The sequence below is a fragment of the Manis javanica genome, chromosome 17 (genome assembly GCF_040802235.1).
Source record: "Manis javanica isolate MJ-LG chromosome 17, MJ_LKY, whole genome shotgun sequence".
Classification (NCBI taxonomy): Eukaryota; Metazoa; Chordata; class Mammalia; order Pholidota; family Manidae; genus Manis; species Manis javanica.
In genome coordinates, this window is record NC_133172.1 from 574,886 (window position 1) to 595,110 (window position 20,225).

A 20,225-nucleotide genomic window follows, 5' to 3' on the forward strand; every position below is an offset into this window, starting at 1 on the left:
TGCCAATAATGGGAACACATTTACATAAAAGCTTGAGATGGACTTTCCCACGGCTTGGTGTTCCTACAGGGTCCCCACACTTAAAGACTGGAGGAATGACACAGAGTCCAAGACGATCACAATCCGAAGAACACAAGAGTGAGGGCTGGGGCCAGTGGAGCACTGGAAAACCCTTCACTTACCTGTGTGAGTTCCTTAGGAGCTTCTGCAGTCATGGGAACCTGAACAAAAAGACAGGCCTTGGAGAAATAAGTCCGGGCTGGTTTGAAGGGCTCCTGCCTCCCTATACCATTCCCTGGCCCTGGGGCCAGGTGACATCAGGCTGGCTTCGATTCTAATACCTAAGTGCTTGATGTCCGTCACCAGCTGGGTGACCCTGAACAAGATTCAACCTCCCAGTGCCTCGATGTCATCACCTCTCCACCCTGTCCTTTCTTTGAACATAATGTCTGACGTAGACCGTGTCTCTCCTTTGTTCAAAGCTCTCTGGTTCCCAGAGTCCTCACAGCAAAAGTACAGCCCTCGGCGGGCTCTTCCAGGATTAGGCGCCTCCCAGGGCTCCCTGCGGGCGGAAGGCCGCCCCAGGTTCCCGGATGCCCGAGTCCCCCCGGCTCGGCCCCAGCCCCGGCCTCCGCACGCGGGGTCCCCCCGCCCGTAACGGGCCCCACGCGCCGTCACGCCGGCGCTCAGGACACGGGCCCCGCCCACGAGCGCCTCTCCGTCCCGGGCCGTGAGCAGGGCCCGGGGACGGGCAGGTACCTGGGCAGGGCCGCTCAGCGCGGCCGCCGCCATCGGACTCCGTGGGCGCAGCGCGAGAGGAGGCGACCCGGGAGCGGAAGATACCATCCCGGCCCGGGCGCGGGGCCCCTGCGCGATGCCTCAGACCCGCCTCTCTGCTGAGGGGACAGCGCCTCCTTTCGGACCTTCTCGGTCCCGACGGGGCCCTTATAGAACCTTTGACAGGGAGAACATGGCCCAACGCAGCCAAGCTGACGCCCCGCGAGTCCGCCCCAGCCCTTTGTGCTCAAACAGAAAGGCCTCCTTGCGGAGCCTTCATTGGCTCTATGACGCTGCCTTCAGCACAGGGCGTTCTGGGAAATGTAGTTCTCAGTCCCAAGCCGTGATAAGGGGCTTCACCACCTGACTCCAGGAGAAAAGGCGAAGATTCACCGCGAGAAGCCCTGGCAGGGCCCCCTGTTCAAGCGAAATTTTGAAAAGGCTCAAGAAAGAGAAGGTATCAAACACTTTCCTCCCTTTGGTGTACAGACTGCACTTTAAGGTAAGCAAATTTAAATTAGGAAAACTTTTTATAGAGTATTTCTAGGTAATAAATGCGGAAGTCCTGGTAAAATTTGGTAGAATACAGACATGTCTCAACAGCTCAGAAAATAATGAATTCAGCTAATGATCATCAATCAGTTACTTGAACCGAATAACATCAATGACAGAAGGCACAATAAAGACCAGTGGGGATAAAAGAAACGGGTTGAAAAAACTTAACAGGGGGACGCACTGTGCAGTGTTAATGTCACAAAGAGACAGTCAGACTTCAGAGCATCTGCTGGTGATGCCGTCAGAAGTCCCGGCCCCACCTAGAGCGCCCTAGCCAGGGTCAATCTGGGTTCGATGGATGTCTCTGGCTCTGATTATACATTTATTGGAAGCAATGGTGAACATGTTAAGGACATGAAAGAGATGCCACTACACTAGAGAACGTGGGAAATTACACCAAATGATCTTGTCACACCATCATACATATGACAAATTAACAAAAGAATGTAGGATAAACCTTTGAAATAAAAGAAAAGATGCATTATATAAATATAAAATGGGAGTATATTGTTTATGATTTAAACATTTGATTCTGAAAAATACATTTTTGAAAAGATGGGTAATTGAATTCTAAGTTACTAGTATTATTTTTAGTGTGAAACGCTATCATAATTATCATAAGGAAAGAGAACTTGTACTGCTCCAGAAGGCGTTGGGTCCAGGCACAGTGATGTGAGAATGACGGCGATGAGAAAGAGGAGGAAGTGGAGCGCCGTGTCAGGAAAGGGCTGGCGGCAGGGTCATGCCTGCAGACCTGCTCACTGTCAGGGAGGGAGGGATGCCGCGCTGCATCCTCTACTAAACACGTTCACACTCACAGCTACCCTGGGACTTAAATATACCATCTTTTGCCACAAAAGAACCTGGAAGTTCAGAAACTTGCCACGTAGCCTGTGATGGGCAGAGCTGGACTTCACAGCAGTAGCTCTGGCTCCAGGGCCTGGGACCCCTGAGTGCCACACCAGGGAAAAAGGGCACAGCTCCTGTGTGGGACCAGCTTTCTTTGAAAAGGTAGGCCATGAGGTGACAAGGAGGTGATCAGGAGAATTTAATGCTCAGGGAAGGGGAATCCTGTAACGGTATCATTTGGTGATTGCCATATTTTTATGTTTCATGAACCTCTAAAAACTTAAAAAAATTAGAAACCCCGACAGTGACTGTAATGGGGTATGTGGGGGGGACTTGTCATGGGGGGAGTCTAGTAAACATAATGTTCCTCATGTAATTGTAGATTAATGATACAAAAAAAAAATTAGAAACCCCACGCAGTGATTTGATCCTGTGAAAATTAAGGGAAACCTCCCTGACATGGAGTCAGGAGGCCAGCAGGGGGAGCCCTCGCGCCCCACCACTGGTTAGTACAGACCCGACTGGAACAGGACCTTGCAAGTTCAGGGACTGTAGCTACTACTTCACTACAAAGCAGGAGGAAGGTTTTCCTCCCATCCCTTCAACTTCCAAAAACATCCCAGCCAATGAGAGCCACCGTACTGGGGACTCCCAGTTTACTTGGCCTTTTTATTTATAATAATCCCTCCTTTAAAAGAGCATTCCCAAATCCCAAATCGCAACTCCCTGCTATTCCCGAATAAACCCGTTTTCACCAGTAAAATAAATTGACAGTTTTATTTTTAAGGTTAACAATCCAGTAAGGACATTTCATGGACACCAACTATCTACTCTCACATTTCATTTTTAAAAAGGGATTTTAGCAGCAAAGAAAGCAGAGATTGATGCCTCATAACAGAGGCACATCTACATTGAGTAAATTGGGATTTGTGAGGGACTCTGTGGCTGCCTTTTCCTTACTTTGCCCAGGACGGGGATGATGTTAGAACTCAGTGAATGCAGTTTGAACAGTGTCTGCAACACCTGACACCTGGTCTGTGCTTAGAGGACCTTAGCTATAATCACTATTAATTTATTCTCTTTCAAGTAAACCATTTTTCTTATATAGATAGTATTCTAGGAAGTATATTTGTATCTTTCTTTTGGGAAAACCAGTTTGACTTGCCACAAGTGGAAGTTTACCATGAAAAATATAATGAAATCAATATGATGCTCTGAAGTCCCAGGCAGCTCATGGGGCCTGCCCAGGGCTACTCCCTCTATTGAAAAGGGAAATTACAGTCAGGGTGGCATTAGAAATTCAGTATGACACCAAGACTTTCTGACACCCATCAGGAGGGAAAAAGAAAAGTGATTGGTTTTCTTAGAGTATCCAGCCATGCCACCTGATGTTGGGTCTGTATGCCCTCTAAAGTCATCTGAACCCGTGCTGGAATGTATCCTAGGCCTTAGGAAACAAAGGATGGTCATGCAGCAGCCCCCAGGGACCTCTTCACCAGGATTATGTGATTTAGGAACATACGTAGGGGCACTTTTTTCTAGGGTGCTATTGGACTCACCCTGAGAATAGCGTCACCCATGGCCCTGCAAAGTAGGTCATAGACACAACTGACCAAAGCAGGCTGGACCCTCAGCTCCCCTTCTGTGAAATCTGTAATAGGCGTCTCAGTTGTGGTGAGAGTGATGGCCAGCAGAGTCAGGGTATTTGTTCACAGGGACTATGCTCCTAGCCAAAGATCCCTGGTGCACACACAGGGAGATCAGAAAGAGGATATAGGTCTAGAACATGGGCAGAGCTGCAGGGAGGAATGGTGGCTTCTTCCAGATGGCATCTTCTTGAACTGACAGGCCAGGACAAAGACGACTGAAGGAAGGAAGCTGCAAATCCCCTGAGTGGAGGAGAGGTGAGCCCTCATCCAGTAAGACCAGGAGACCAAAGGTGTCCAGCATCACCTCCTGGGACAGGGTCCTCTGGGTTGGGTCCAGCTGTCTCCAGCCCTCCAGGGTGAAGGTCAGAAACACCCAAAAAAAGTCAAACTGAGGCATCAGACCTTTGGGTTGTTGGATGGGATCAGAGCCTGTCAGTTGCTGGTGAAGGTGCAGAGACCCAGGCCTCAGTCACCGAGGTCTCCTAAGTTGAGCTCTATGCTGTGGCCTTCAGACATAATGCAACTGTGGCTGAGACAAAAGCCACCCATGGGACATGAGACACAGTGGCCTGTCTGTGCAGACTGTGGGGACAGATGGTGAGGAAGTGACCATGATGATAGTCCAACAATGATGGCAGCAGCAGGTGAGCCTCGCTGGTCCTCACTGTGCACCTGCCCAGAGATTAGGGCTTCACATGCCCTGGTAAAGGGATTACATGTCTCCAAGTCTGGACCCAGATGCCCAGGTTGGATCCAGCCTCTTGAATCTGATACTTGTCTGTTGTGTGACCTTGAAGAACCTACTTCATCTGACCATGGGTTTCCCCAGGAATACGATGTCATTCCCACTTCCTCAGGCCAAATGCTTATAAAGCAAATCCTGGAATCCTGGCACCAGTAGATGCTGACTGTGTTTTGGTATGTTTATTGGTCCTCACAGAGGCCAAGGTAAGTGCCATCACCTCCATGTCAGAGAACTGAAGTTCAGGGATCTCTAGCAAGTCACTCAGATTCCCAGTGAAGAAACTTGTAGGTAGGTTGGAGAAGCCCCATACCTTTCTCAGATGCACCCAGGGAACGAGAAGTGCCTGCTGGGGAATTTCACAGCAGAGGCCGAAGTATCTGGGGAGGCCATGGGAGCAGCCACCTCACAACAAATGGTGCCTCAGCTCTTGACCTCCTCCAACAGCTCGGGGTCAGAGTCACACCTTATACCCATTCTACACGTAAGGCAGCTGAAACCCAGAGAGGGTGGGTCAGTTGCCTTTGAGTTCCAGTGATACTCTGGGTTCTGGGATTCAAACCCAGGCTACTTGACCCACAGCTTGGCTGTCCTGTCTCCCTCCCCACTGGACTTTGGGACTCAAAAACATCCTATCCATCCAGATGCTCTCTGGTCCGAGAGTCCTGCTCCAACCCACCAAACCCCATGACGACAGACCAGGAAACTGGGACAAGACAACAAAGTGAGGGTTTATTGTATTAATGAATGGACTTCAGAAAGTAATGGTGAATATGTTAACAGTGCAGATTAAAAGTACATAGTATATGTGTCCATTGTACATGGCATAACATTGGAAAAAATTGTTCTTCCAATGTTAAAAACAATTATTTAATAAAGCCGAAAAGTCACAAAATAAAATTATAACATATATCTTTGTTGTTTCACTGTCCTTTTGTTAAAGAAAAATAGCTAAAATCCATACAACAGGCAGAAAAATATGAACACATTTTACCAAAGATAACAGAAACAGCAGGTACACATCTCAAAAATAAAAAAATGTTAATCATAAATTCTTAGGGAAATGCAATCAAAACAAGTAAGATAGCACTACAAACTTATAAAAAGTTAAAATGAAAAACGGACCAAACCAAGTACTCACTAGGATGTGGAAGTGGAAATTATGCACTACTGGTAAGAATGCCAAAAAGTACAATCATTTAGACCACAATCTGCTGCTTTAAGTTAAATATTCAACTACTCTAGGATTTAGACTTTGCATTGAGTTACTGACAAGATAAATGAAACATATCCACACGAAGAATTATACACAAATTATGTACCAGCTTCATCTTCAATAGTCAAAAATTAGAAATACCATAAATGCCCATAAACAAACAAATGGGTAACGAATAGTAGTATAGTCAATAAGAATGTATGTCACCAAAAAAAAGAAAAAAAGGATGAGCTACTCATATGTCACTGATAAAATCTGAGCATTAACATAACACAAAAGCAAGCAAAAAAACTGTAAATACTTTGATTTCCATCATATGAATTCTAGAAAATGCAGTTATTATAGAGAGTGAATCAGTGGTTACTTGGAGGGCTGTGAAGGGCAGTGAGAGATTATAAAAGCACACAATATGGCCAGTGTCATGACTATAGTGATGTTTTTTTCAGGTTCATCTGTATGCCAAAACTTGTCAAATACTACACTTTATGTACAGTTTATTATATGTAAGTTATAGCTTAATAATGTTTCTTTAAATGTTTTGAGTCAAAACTATGTCCAATTCTTTGGAAAATAGGTTTGGTAACACTGTATTCACTCCACCTTCTCATGCCCTCTGGGGGATCAGGCTTGCCTCACTGACAGCAAATATAACGACAATGAAGGACTCTCTCCTAGTCAACAGGAATGCCATCTGGGCACAAAATTTACATACTTGGACTATGGATCCTCCATTCGTTTTTCTTCATGTGTATCAAAGATTTTGAGGTGAACATCACTGAGAGGCTATAGGAATCCACAAAAGCTTGATTTTCAATGACTTCAGCTACACGAGATAAGCATGCCTGAAGGTCCTCAGATTTGCATATACACCGATGCTGCACTCATTGTCACAGAAATATTTGTGGATGCACTTTTAGGACATTCCTCTAGTTGGCTGCAGTCTTCTCCGATCCCCATTCAGTGTTTCTGCAGCAATTCTGGCTTCCCCTGACCCCAATGGTCTTACAACCAGTGACCATCACCTACTGACTTATGGTCATCAGGGTACATGGCTCTTCGAAGGACCTAGTGAAGAGATTCTCAACAGTGCCGACATCACATATGAACAAGGGAAAAACCTCATGCTGCTTCCAGAAGCAGTTGTCACACCTGCCCTCTCGAAAGGGTGATCTGAGTCTCCTGAAATTCATAGCATCCATGTTTCAAATGAGGAGTAGAAAGCCTTGCAGTCTTTCCTGGGAGGAAATGGGCAACAGTTCATGTTTGGCAAACTTGTGAGCTAATTTCTGCCATCTGTCCCCTACAAGCACAGAAAGTTTGAGACCTCTGCATAAAAGTTGCTCATCTATCATGCTTGTAGACACCTAAATCTGTTTATAAACCACCCCATGCAGTAAACAGTAAACCCAAGATTAAAGAGGACTTAAACAAAGCCTCCTTCATTATCGTACAAGCCAAAGTGATGTGGGGTTAGCAGTTCTTGAGTTGGTGACTCAGAAACTGGAAAAATTCATCACAAGTATCTTGAGAGACCATGTCCCTGAAAATAGTAGTCCTCTGCAAGCAGCCAGATAAATTCATATTATGTTCCCTGGGCCAACACAGGTTCAAGTCAATGCCCATGGTTGTCAGCGATAAGGAAATGCAGACCCCTAAGGGCTCAATTTAGTCCTGATTTCCTCCACCAAATGAGAGAAGAGTCAGCTTCCCTGAGCACACTGGGGTAATGACTCATGCACAATGTGGGGACCTGCCAGGTGGTAGAGGTAAAAGAGCTTTGGCCACAGAAATTGGCAGTGACATAAACCTGGTAAGAGCCCAGGGCAGTTTAGAAAGTACAGCTACACATGCTTCCCACATAACTGAAACCAAAGGGGGCATCTCCCTACTGTTGGTGTTTGGATGTATGAGATTCAATTCAGACAAATGGCACCTCACAGAGTTTCCTTTGCTGTTACTACACTGAACATAGAACCTGTATATTTCCTACACATCTATGGCCTTTCTCCAGTGTGAACTCTCTGGTGCTGTGAAAGGTTAGATTTTCGACTAAAAGATTTCCCACATTCACTGCAATCATAAGGCCTTTCTCCTGTGTGAATTCTCTGATGATAATGGAGGGTGGAACGAGAGGTAAAAGATTTCCCACATTCACTACACTCATAAGGCCTTTCTCCTGTGTGAACCCTCCGGTGAATAATGAGGTGAATTCTTTGGGTAAAGGATTTCCCACATTCACTGCACTTGTGAGGCCTCTCTCCTGTGTGAAGTCTCCGATGTCGAATGAGTATTGAGCTATTGGTAAAAGATTTCCCACATTCACTACACTCATAAGGCCTTTCTCCAGTGTGAACTCTCTGATGATAACCAAGGGCAGAGATAGATGTAAAAGATTTCCCACATTCACTACACCCATAAGGTCTTTCTCCAGTGTGAACTCTCCGGTGTTTAGAGAGGTAAGAATTCTGGCTAAAGGATCTCCCACAATCACTGCATTCATAAGGCTTTATTCCAGTGTGAACTCTCTGGTGTTGATTCAACTGAGAACTATCCCTAAAAGATTTCCCACATTCACTGCAATCAAAAGGCCTTTCTCCTGTGTGAACTCTCAGATGACAACGGAGGGCAGAGCTAGAGGTAAAAGACTTCTCACATTCATTGCACTCATAAGGTCTTTCTCCAATGTGAACTTTCTGATGATACCGGAGGGCAGAGCCAGAGGTAAAAGATTTTCCACATTCACTACACTCATAGGGCCTTTCTCCTGTGTGAACCCTGTGGTGTATATTGAGGTGATTTCTTTGTGTAAAGGATTTCCCACATTCACTACACTCATAAGGCCTTTCTCCAGTGTGAACCCTACGGTGTCGAATGAGTATTGGTCCATTGGTAAAAGATTTCCCACATTCACTGCACTCATAAGGTTTTTCCCCCGTGTGAACTCTCTGATGGTAACAGAGGGCAGAGCAAGAGGTAAAAGATTTTCCACATTCACTACACTCATAGGGCCTTTCTCCAGTATGAACTCTCTGGTGTTGAGAGAGGTAAGATTTGTGGCTAAAGGATTTCCCACATTCACTGCACTCATAAGGCCTTTCTCCTGTGTGAACTCTTCGGTGTATAATGAGGTGATTTATTTGGGTAAAAGTTTTCCCACAATCGCAACACTCATATGGCCTTTCACCTGTGTGAATTCTCTGATGATAACGGAGGCCAGAACTAGAAGTAAAAGACTTCCCACATTCACTACATTTATAAGGCTTTTCTCCAGTGTGAACTCTCTGATGATAACGGAGGGCGGAGCTAGAAGTAAAACATTTCCCACATTCACTACATTCATAAGGCCTTTCTCCTGTGTGAACTCTCCAGTGTTCACTGAGGTCAGATTTTTGTGTAAAGGATTTCCCACATTCAGTGCACTCATAACTCAGTTCTCCAGTGTGAAGTGTATTTTGTCGAATGAGAGAATTGTGACTAAAAGATTGTGCACATTCATGGCACACATAACAATTTTCACCAGTGTGACTTCTCCGAGGATAAATGAGGATAAATTTTTGGTTAAAGCATTTTCCGCATTCACTACACTTGTACTGCCTTGCCCCAGTATGAATTCTTCTATGTTGACTTAGAGCTGAGCTTTCCCTAAAGGATTTTCCACATTCACCATACACATGAAGCTTGTCACTGGTGTGGGCTCTCTGGTGAGCAACAAATGAGGATTTGTATTTGAATGTTTTCCCACATTCATGGCACACAATACACTGTCTTCCAGCGTGGATATTCTGGTCCTCCACAAGAGTGAGTTTGGGGCTGAAGGTTTTCCTGCATTCCCAGGTGTGATGATTTCTTATGCTTTGAAGAGTCCTCCCACACTCGGAGATTTTGTTTGGCTTCTCTCTGGTATGAACAGCCTTTGGCTGGAGATTTTCTGTGGTGGTCAGTAAGTCCTTCTCAATCTCCCCACAGCTAAGAGGCTTCCCTGACACATGGAAATTGCAACTCTTCGCAAATGAGGCCCTATCCACACTGCTTATAAGGGTTTTTTCTCCCACATGCTGCTTCTGGTGCTGTTGAAGGTTTTCACAGAAATAAAATTGTTTCCCACATGCCCCACATTTAAACATATTCTGGCCATGTTGTGTTCCCAGGTGTTCATCCAAGTGGACAATCTCTCTCAAGACTGGACCACACATGTCAGTGTGGGAAGCCAGAGGTTCCTTCAGAGTCCGGGCCTGTAACATTCTTACAGAAACACTCCCTTCAAAGGGTGACTCCACATTCTCTGCTCCACTCCAGCAACCTGAATACAAAGAAATGCTTGTGAAGTACACACTAACTTTATTGGAAGGAGGAAACCTTACCACAAATTTAAAAATTAAAACCAAAGAGCAGAGTAACTACATTTATGTCAGACAAAATAGACTTTAAGTGAAATACTATCATGAGACAAAGAAGGTCAAAGAAGGTCATTATGTAATATGGCAGTTAATCAGAAGAATAGATCAATTATATGCACCCCATATCGGACCAAATATATGAAGCAAACAACACTAACATCTGAAAGCAGAAATAAAGAACAATACAAAGATGGAGGGACTTCAATACCCCACATGCAACAATGTATAGATCATCCAGACAGAAACCAGTAAGAGAACATCAGACTTGAACTGCACTTAAAACCAAAGTGAACTTATACAAAGAACCTTATACAAAGATGTCATCCAATTGCAGCAGAATACACGTTCTTCTCAAGTGCACACGGAGCATTCTCTAGGATAGATCATATATTAGCTTGCGAAACAATCCTTTACAAATTTAAGAAAACTGAAATCATATCAAGTATCTTTTCCAACCGCAATGGTAAGAAACTAGAAATCATTAACAGGAGGAATGTTGGAAATTTCACAAATACACACTCCTGAACAACCAATGCAATGGGTCAAAGAAGAAATCAAAAAATAAATTCAGACAAATGAAAATGGAAACACCCACACCAAAACTTAGGAGATGCATAAAAATCCGTTGTAAAAGCAAAGTTCATAGTGATAAATGCCTACATTAAGAAGAGAAATATCTCAAACAACTTAACTTTATGCCTCAAGATATGAGAAAAAGAACCACCAAAGGTCAAAGTCAGCAGAAGGAGGCCAACAACAAAGATCAGAGCAGAAACAAATGAAGTAGAGACTAAAAAACAGAAAAGATCAATGAAACTAATAGCAGGTTTTTTGAAATGAGAAACTGACAAACCTTTGGCTGAATTTAAAAAAAAGTGAAAAGACTCAAAATCATAAATGAAAGAGGAAACATCACAATTTATACTGCAGGAATACAATCAGAAAAAACTCCTATGAACAATCACATGCGAGCCAATCAGATGGCATAGAGCGGCCAAACTCACAGAGACATACAGCCTGTCAAAAATGAATGATGAAGAGGTAGAAAATTTGAACAGACCTGTAACTGGTCAGGTGATTGATCAGTGACCAAAAATCTTCCAGTAGACGAAATCCCAAAACCAGACAGAATCACTGGGAATTCTACTAAATATTTAAAGATGAGTTAATGCTAATCCTTCTCAGTCTTCCTAAAAACATGAAGAGGTAACACTTCCAAACTCGTTTTATGAGATCAGCATCACCCTATCAAAGACATTTAAGGACAATACAAGAAAATTAAAGGCTAATATCCATATCCTGATGAGCACAGATGCAAAAATCCTCAATAAAATATTTGCAAACCAAACCCAACAGCACATTAAAAGGACCGCATACCACAATCAATTAGGGTTTATTCTTGGGATGCAAGATGGTTCAACACCTGCAGATCAATAAATGTGACACACCCCCATTAACAGAATGAAGGGAAAAAATCATATAATCATTATCTATAGATCCAGAAAAGGAATTTGACAAAATTCATTATCCTTTAATGATAAAAACTCTCAAAAAATTAGGTATAGACGGAATGTACCTCAACATATCGACAGACCCACAACTAGCATCAGACTCGATCAAAAGCTGAGGGCTTTTCTTCTAACATCAGGAACAAGACAAGGAGCCCACTCTCTCCACTTTTATTCAACATAGTATTGGAAGTCTTAACCAGAGTAATTAGGCAAGAAAAAGAAACAAAAGGCATCCAAATGGGAATAAAAGAAGTAAAGTTGTCTGTTTACAGATGACATAATCTTACATATATAAAACTCTAAAGACGCCACCAAAATACTTTTAGAATAAATAATTTCAATAAAGTTACAGGACAAAAATAAATATACAAAAAAAACCCAGTTGCATTTATATACACTAATAATAAACTATCTGAAAAGAAAAAATTTAAATACCATTAAAAATAGCATCAAAAATAATAAAATATCAGGAATAAATTTAACCTAGGAGATGAAAAAATTTGCATTCTGAAAATGACAAGACATTGATAGAAGAAACTGGAGAACACACAAACAAATAGAAAGACATCCAGTGTTCCTGGATTGGAAGAATTAATATTATTATAACGTCCACCCCCAGAGCAATCTACAGACTCAGAGCAACCCATAACAAAACTCCAGTGACATTGTTCACAGAAATAGAAAAAAATAATCCTAAAATTTATATGGAACCAAAAACCCCACATAGCCAAAGGAATCTTGAGAAAGATGAACAAAGCTGGAGGGTCATGCTTTCTGATTTCAAAATATTTCAAAGTGATAGTAATCAAAACAGGATGATATTGGCATAAAAACAGACACAAACTGGCTGAACAAAATAGCCCAGAAATACACCCACATATATGTGGCCAATTAATCTTTGATAAGGACAGCAAGAACACACAATGGGGAAGGCGCAGTCTCAATAAATGGTGACGGGGAAAGTGGATATCCATAAACAAAAAGAAAAAGGACATGTAGTTCTGTCTTACACCCCTAACAAAAATTAACTTGAATCAGATTAAAACTTAATATTAAGACCTGAAATTGTAAACCTTTTAGAAGAAAATACAGGAAAAAGCTCCTTGACATTGCTGTTGGCAACAGTTTTTGCTTATGACACCGACGATGGCACAGGCAACGGAAGCAAAAATGAGCAAGTGGAACTGTAAGAAACAAACAAGCTTCTGTATAGCAAGGAAAACAATCAACCAAATGAAAAGACAACCTGAGGGACAGGAAAAATATATGCCAGATATATATTTCATAAGGAGTTAATTTCCAGAATATATCAAGAATTCATACAACTCAGAATAAAAAGCCAAAAGTAATTAAAAAGTGAGCAAAGGACCTGAACAGACATTTACCCGAAGACATACAAATGGCCAACAGGTACTTGAAAAGGGGCTCAACATCACTAATACCAGAGAAATGCAAATCCGAATCGCAGTGAGGTATCACCTCACATCTGTCAGGATGGCTCTTATCAGAAAGAAGAGATAAAAAGTGTCAGCAAGGCTATGAAGAAAAGGAAACTGTTGTACACTGTTCGTAGGACTGTAAATTGTTACAGCCATTATGGAAAATAATACAGAAGTTCTTCAAAAACCTAAAAATAGAACTGTGGTCCAACCATTCCACTGTGTGTATATCAGCATCTCAAAGAGATATGTGCACTCCCATGTTTATTACAGCATTATTCACAATAGCCAAGTTATGAAAACAACCTAATTATCTGTCTATGGATGAATGGATGAATAGTTGGCCCTTGAACAACATGGGGCTTAGGAACGTCCCTTCCACGTGGAGTCCAAAATCCACATGTAGCTTCTGACTCCCAAAAAAACTTAACTAATAGCCTATTACTGACTAGAAGTCTTAGACATAACATAAACGGCCAATTAACACATATTGTGAATATGTATTATACTGTAGTCTTACAATAAACTAGAAGAAAATTTTTTCAAATACCCATGTTATATACTGTATTCAAATACCCAAGGGTCAACCATATAATGGGGTATTATTCAGCCATAAAATAGGAAATGATGCATTTTTGACAAGATGGATGAACCTAGAAGGCACAATGCAAAGTGGAAGAAACCACACAGAGAAAGACAAATACTGTATGGTATGACTTTCATTTGGAGTCTTAAAAAATAAAATATATATATATATATATATAGTAGAATCCATAAAAACAGAGAGTAAAATGCCAGAGGCTGGGAGCTAGAGAAGATAGGATTTTGGTCAGTTATAAGGGATAAGTAAGTTCTAAGAATCTAATATACTACATGGTGACTATAATTAATAATAGTGTATTATATACCTGAAATTTACATGCACATGAAAGAGGTAAATGTGAGGTAATGGATGTGTTAACTTGCGTATAGTAATCATTTCACAATGTATACATATATCAAATAATGACACTACCCTTTCAATATATACAGTATTATTTGTAAACTATACCACAATAAAGCTGGAAAAGAAAAGAAAAAAAACGAGATCTAAATAATATAAATAGAACTGTACAAGACAGTCCTGAAAAACAGCCAGTGGTCCAGATAAGTAACAACCATGACAATGCCTGCATTCCTGGCATGGGCAGGCAAAGCATGTACCAGATAAAAAAGGGAACAGAACTCAGGACACAAAAGTGCATGGACCTGGATACAAAACCTGGCCAGGGAGATGGCAAGCAAAATGTAACCCATTAGCTTCACTGCAAGACTACTGTACTTAGACCCTTCCCTGTGAGAGTTCAGTACAGCAGGTATTGGGGCTGCAGGGAGAGAAGAGGGTGTGCACACAACCAGCCCTACCGACGCAGCAACTACAGAGAAAACTGGAGAAGGAAGCAGTGCCTATGGTCCACATGAGAGAAAGAGTGAGAGAGACACGAGGAAAGAGAACCTAGTCTAGACTACTGGGAAGGGGGAGGGCCTTACCCAGTGAGGACACAAGCGCCAAGTTCTCCAGCATCACGTGGCGGTACAGGCGTCTCTGATCCTCATCCAGGAGCCTCCATTCCTCCCAGGAGAAGTACACGGCAACATCCTCAAAGGTCACACTGCCCTGTCGTGAACGGGACGGAGAAAACCGTGAACGCTCTGAGAACCCACAATGCCACGCCGTCTCCTCCGGAGCTCCCCACCCTGAGGAGTGCGGCTCATGCCTGCTCTCTCCTCATGGTCCCATTTATCACTTCGTTCAGCCCTCAGCAACAACGGGCAGCAGAGCCAGATAAACGCCATCTAAACTCAAGGCCTAGCCTGCATCCTCCAGCCCCATCCTTCCAGCCAAGCGATTTCCCTGGGGTCTCCCAGATTGTGCACCAAGGCACAGCCAAATGTGGGCGCCTGCTTCACCAGTAAGTCTTTAGCAGAGCCCTGGGGCCATCAGCTCCCACTTTCTCTCGATGTGCGCATCATTCACTAGACCTGACCTCTCACACCTTCAGTTACACTCCCTCCCACAGGTCTGCCCACCTTTCTGCCCCACACCTGGACTCTCTGGACTCTCCCATATTCTTGGCACATGGCGTCCAGAAAGTGCTTCACACAGATCAAACACGATCTAGTATAACCCCAGCCCTGGGAGTGGATCCCCCAGCCAGGTAAAGAGGCCCTGAACGCTGCTTTGAAAGCCTCCCTGCCTCGTTTCCCCAGGTCCCCGCTTCAAAATTAGCCACCCAGAACCACGTGAATTTCAGATGCCCACGACCTCTTCTACTGCTGTGCTGCACCTGCTGTCCCCTCAGGAGCCACAGACCTACTCTTCCCACTTAGTCTTTAGCAAGGTAGCCCTTAGGGTCTCCATGTCAGGCACAGTGACTCACAAATGACCACATTTGCCCCAGACCTACACACCATCCAGACTGAAGCCCCAGACCCCACCAAAACTCAAAATTCTGGGAAAGCTGTACATCAGTGGAGACGCAGGAGCTCTGGCCTCCATGTCATCCTGCCTCTATTACATCTCATGGCCACACATCCCGTGGAAGCCTAGGCGACCAGCCAGATCGCCCTCTCTCCGGCACGGCTCTCACCACCATTTCTCTCCGTCAGCACTCACACCCTCTTCTCCCTGACCTGCTGATACCATTTCCACCGTGTCCTGAATAACCGACCCTAAATGGGATCCACAGTGGAGCTCCAGAGCCCCCACTTTTGAACACCTCCATCCCGGCCCCCAGATTGCCAGATCTGTGCATCCAGCTGCCCACTTGATGCCTTTACTCAGTTCTCTGAAACTTCTCAGACCCCCAACAGGGCCAAAACGAACTTATGATACTTCCAGTGAAAATTAAACTACAACCAAATTCCCCACCCCAGCTGATGGAACATGTATCCCTTCAGTTGCTAGGACTAAAAACCCTGGGGTCCTCTCTGCCTCTCTTCTCTCCCTCACCCACACCTGAGAGTCTTGGCCCTTCTTTAAGAAATGGAAAGAGTAACCTCTTCTCTCACCTCTAAGCCACCACTCTGGTCCGTCAGCACTGGCCTGGACTGTAGCAGCCGCTTTCTGCTGGGCTCCCTGCCTCCTCCCTTAACACCATAATCCCAACAGCACGCAGCCAGATGGAACCTGCGGAACCTGAGGAAGAACAGCTCCTTCCTCTAATCCAGACCTCCCGTTACCTCCATAACGGATGCCGAACTCAAGCAGCCTCCTTTCAGGCCTGACTCTTGAGCTCCTGCTCTTTGTTCTTGACTGAAACAGTGGAGGCCTATCGTTTGTTCCCACCTCGGTCCCACTTCAAAGCAGTAGCACAAGCTGGTAGCTGTTCCTGGGATAACTTTTCACACCTGTTTGTTTACACGGATTGACAAAAATGGAAACATCTCCATGTAACCTTTGGCCAGCACTCGGGACCTGGACCTTTAGGTATATCTCAAGGGTACCAGATCCAACCGCGAAAACATAGGTGAAAGTTTCAGGACACCACAATCCCAGACACCACACAGGTTGTGTCAGGACCAGAGACTGGGACACCCTCTCCATCCTTGTGTAGGTCCCTTTAATGCTTTCTCAACCTCCAGAAACTGTGGGATGAGGAAGGAAAGCACGTCTGGGCTCCAGGCATGCCAGCCTCTCCTGTATCCCCGCCCAGCCCCTGAACCAGGTGACCTCAGTTACCTGACTCTGTGCCTCAGTCCGCAGCGCTGCCCTTACCAGCCCCGTGCCCTTGGATGAGGACCCGACTCCCTGTGCCTCACTCTCCTCACCACCCCTACTCCAGTCTGTTCTCTCTCTGAGCAGCTTTTGGGGAACGTAAAACTCTAACACAGACCGCGCTTCTCTTCTGTTCACAACCCTCCATGGCTCCCAGGGTCCTGAGAATGGAGGCAAATCCCTCTGCCCGCCAGTCCCGGCGTGCCTCCATGTCCTGCCAAATGGGTTTCAGCCCTGGGCAAGTTCGCTATGGATTCAATGTGACCAAAGAAATTGACAGCAAAACGTTCTTTGGGGTGAAAGGGTTTATTACCCGGCTTGTTCTCCCTGCTGTAGGCCGAGCACTAGCGCCTCTGCCTCTGCCCAGAGCACTGGGCCGAGCTCTCTATATGGCGCAATAATAGCTTATTGCCTAAAGGTGAGGAAGCGGTAGCCTAGCAACAGGCCAGTTACATCATCCGGTGGTTAAGTTCAGTGAGGAGCCTGAACCTCAACTTCCCCACCCTCCGCCTCACACTGTTTGCTCCCTGCAGGCGGAAGGCGACCCAGGTGACCCCGGATTCCCGAGTCCTCCCGGCTCGGCCGCACCTCCGGCCTCCGCACGCGCGAGTCCCCCCTCCCGTAACCGGCCCCACGCGCCGTCACGCCTGCGCTCAGGACACGGGCCCCGCCCACGGGCGCCTCTCCGTCCCGGGCCCGGGCCTGGGTGGCGGGCCGTGAGCAGGGTCCGCACTCGGGGCCGGAGGGTGGGTGGGTGATGGCGGGAGGCCCGGGGACGGGCACGTACCTGAGGCAGGCCCCCCAGCGTGGCCGCCGCCATCGGGCTCCGTGGGCGCGGCGGTCCCGGGCGCGGGGCAGAGGAGGCGACCCGGGCGCGGCGGGCGCGATCCCGGCCCTGGCGCGGGGCCCGCGGGCGGCGTCGCCGGACCTCACACCCGCCTCCGTGCGGCGGGGGCGTCGCCTCCTCTCGCACCTTCTCCGTTAGCCACCCCGATCCCGAGACAGCGCTCCGGAGCCTCCGACCGGCTAACGGGACCGGAGAACAGCATGACCGCTGGAATGAGGGGCCCGGAAGTCCCGCCCTGAGGCGATGCGCGCGCACTGAATCCTCACCCGGCTCCGTATTCGGCTCCTCCCTGCGGCCTTTCCGAGAAGGGCCTTCTGGGTAATGTAGTTCCCAGAGCTCTAGAGGCCGCCGCAAAGGGTTTTCAAATCGTTCAAAACCAACCAGGGGCTAAGTGGCGCCCGAGGAATGCTAGAAGGTGGTTCTCCTACCTCAAAGGAGCAAGGGGCTTTGGTCGTAATTAAAGGCGGCAAGGAGACGTTATTCGAGACTCCAAGAGGCTCGGCTTGCTCCCAGGCGATAAAAACATTTGAGTTGCTTCCAAATCCTCTGATCTAAATGGCATATCATTTATATATATATGAATCAGAGTCATTTACATATATAAGCAAGAAAACCATAGCTGAAAACATTATGTCATTCTTCTTCAAATGCATATAGCCTGAAGTTACTCAGTTTTGTGAGTTTCAGTATGTTTGTCAGGTAGAAGAGAAAAGATTCTATACAGGGCCTGACAGAAAAGCGGGAAGAGGGATGTTAGGCTCCTCTGAAGCAGGTGGACAAGCAGGAGCTCTGCCTCTGGTTTCCATGGAAAACATCCCCTTTGCCTGTATCATCAGTGATTTTGAGAACTGGAAGCAAAAATAGAAAGAATCAACAGAAGTGTAAGCAAAATAGGAAGATAGGAAGCTCCGCATGGCATCCCCTAGATTCTATAAAAGCTCATTTATAGCTTTAAATGGTAACACATTTTAGAATTGTAACAAAGTGTGAGTAGAATGGTCAGGAGGTGGCAGAGAGAAGTTCCCAGGACTCCTTGACAAAGGAACCTTACATACATGGCACCAAAGCTCGTTGCTGAAGCCCTGGCATGACTACAATTAGATAGAACATGAAAATGGATTCAGATGCAAGGAATGTGGACAGCCCCTGGAAGCTGGGAGAGGAAGGAAAATATTCTCCCCTGTAATAAGCCCTGCTTGTACCTTGATTTGAGCCTCAGAAGATCCATTTTAGATTCCTGGCCTCCAGAACTGTAAGATAATAAATTTCTGTTGTTCTAAGCCACTAAATTTGTTACGACAGCAATAGGAAATATCTAATGCAACAAAAGGTAAACTTCCTGTTCGCCTGCAACAGGAAACTGTATCTGTAAGGCACAGCCTCCTCAAAGGAAAGACTGAGCTAGTTTTTATATAGACTATTAGGAAGTCCAGTATTTTGCACTTGATGTACTTCTGTGAGGGGCTGAAGCAGTTTCAGACATAAAAATAGGACACAAAGCTCTTTGTAAAGTTAGCCCCAGACCCTAGTCACGTACCAACTTCTGAGAAACTAAAGGAAAAGATATAAATCTCATGAGAAACAGAATATCCAACTAACCCCAGGCTATTTTCTGCTTCTGTACATCGCTTTGCAGTATCACACGTTTCCTGCAGCAAGTGGGCTAAACAGGATGCTTAAGCCCCCCGAGCATTAAACAAGGAATATAGCTTGCTGAATTCAGGCAAAGGCAGAAAAGTTGCAAAAACTAAGCGGGATGCGGTAACAATGCTTAAAAAGATGTTGTAACAAGGGCTCGGGGCTGCACTTGGAGAGCTTGCTCCTTGGCAGTCGCCGGCCGGCTGAAATAAAGGCTCCCTTTTATAACCTACTTTTCTGTGGGGACCTGTTTCCTTACTCCTGCGCCGGCGTGCCCCATCTGAGACCCATAACACTTCATAAATGGGAGTGTTTAAGGTTGGATGGAATTTTGGCTCTGTTAACATGGGTGTTGAAGTAACTAATCAGAAGCTTATTCTCAGAAAGATGGACAGTGGAGGGAGGATTTGCTAGGAGGCTGCTGGCTAGAAGCCTGGGATTGTCCCTGGTTGGCTCTCTTTCCAGACTGGGAGTTATCATTGGTTGGTTGACTTTCAGGAAGTTAGATTATCGATTGTCTAACTTTCAGAAGTGTAGTACTGGAATAAGGCTGGCACTAATGGCTTGATTTTCAGACATGTGTATTTATACCCAGCTATCTCAAAGTAACTGGGGTTAGTTGTTCAGGATTTTGTTAAAAGGATTGTCTTTCTTCAATATGAAAAAATAAAAAATTTTTATTCCAAATGTCGTCTATTGATCTTCCTTTAGCCTGACCTGAAGGAGAGATCATAAGGAATTATCTTGATCTCTGGAAGGTTGAAGGCACTGGGGGGAGGGTGACACGTCAGACCCTGATGACGTGACAAAGTCCCCGGCTGCTGCCCCCTCCCAACCTGAAAAAATGT

The 20,225-nt window shown here is 45.3% G+C and overlaps 2 protein-coding genes across 2 annotated transcripts in view; one reads left to right on the forward strand and one right to left on the reverse strand.

Moving 5' to 3' along the window:
* C17H19orf18 (chromosome 17 C19orf18 homolog) overlaps positions 1–5,484 on the forward strand; it is a 40,832-nt gene extending 35,348 nt beyond the window's left edge. Inside the window, 1 exon segment of the mRNA XM_036992975.2 lies at positions 70–5,484. The gene's annotated coding sequence lies outside the window, so the exon portion shown is untranslated.
* LOC108399051 (uncharacterized) lies at positions 5,285–17,955 on the reverse strand. Its single transcript, XM_036992980.2, has 4 exons — positions 17,790–17,955; positions 17,680–17,738; positions 14,666–14,792; positions 5,285–10,088 (listed from the first exon to the last, which is right to left on the reverse strand). Exons 2-4 carry the CDS (start codon positions 17,710–17,712, stop codon positions 7,783–7,785), a joined length of 2,466 nt encoding a protein of 821 aa, XP_036848875.2. The 5' UTR covers positions 17,713–17,738; positions 17,790–17,955; the 3' UTR covers positions 5,285–7,782.
* Positions 17,956–20,225: the final 2,270 nt, after the last annotated feature.

Bases quoted from the DNA above. Each gene is read 5' to 3' on its own strand.
- LOC108399051 (XM_036992980.2), bottom strand. From the start codon at position 17,712: ATGGCGGCGGCCACGCTGGGGGGCCTGCCTCAG. The intron at 14,793-17,679 runs GTACGTGCCCGT...CGTTCACGACAG, and splicing joins CGCTGGGGGGCCTGCCTCAG to GGCAGTGTGACCTTTGAGGA. The intron at 10,089-14,665 runs GTAAGGCCCTCC...CTTTGTATTCAG, and splicing joins GGCGCTTGTGTCCTCACTGG to GTTGCTGGAGTGGAGCAGAG.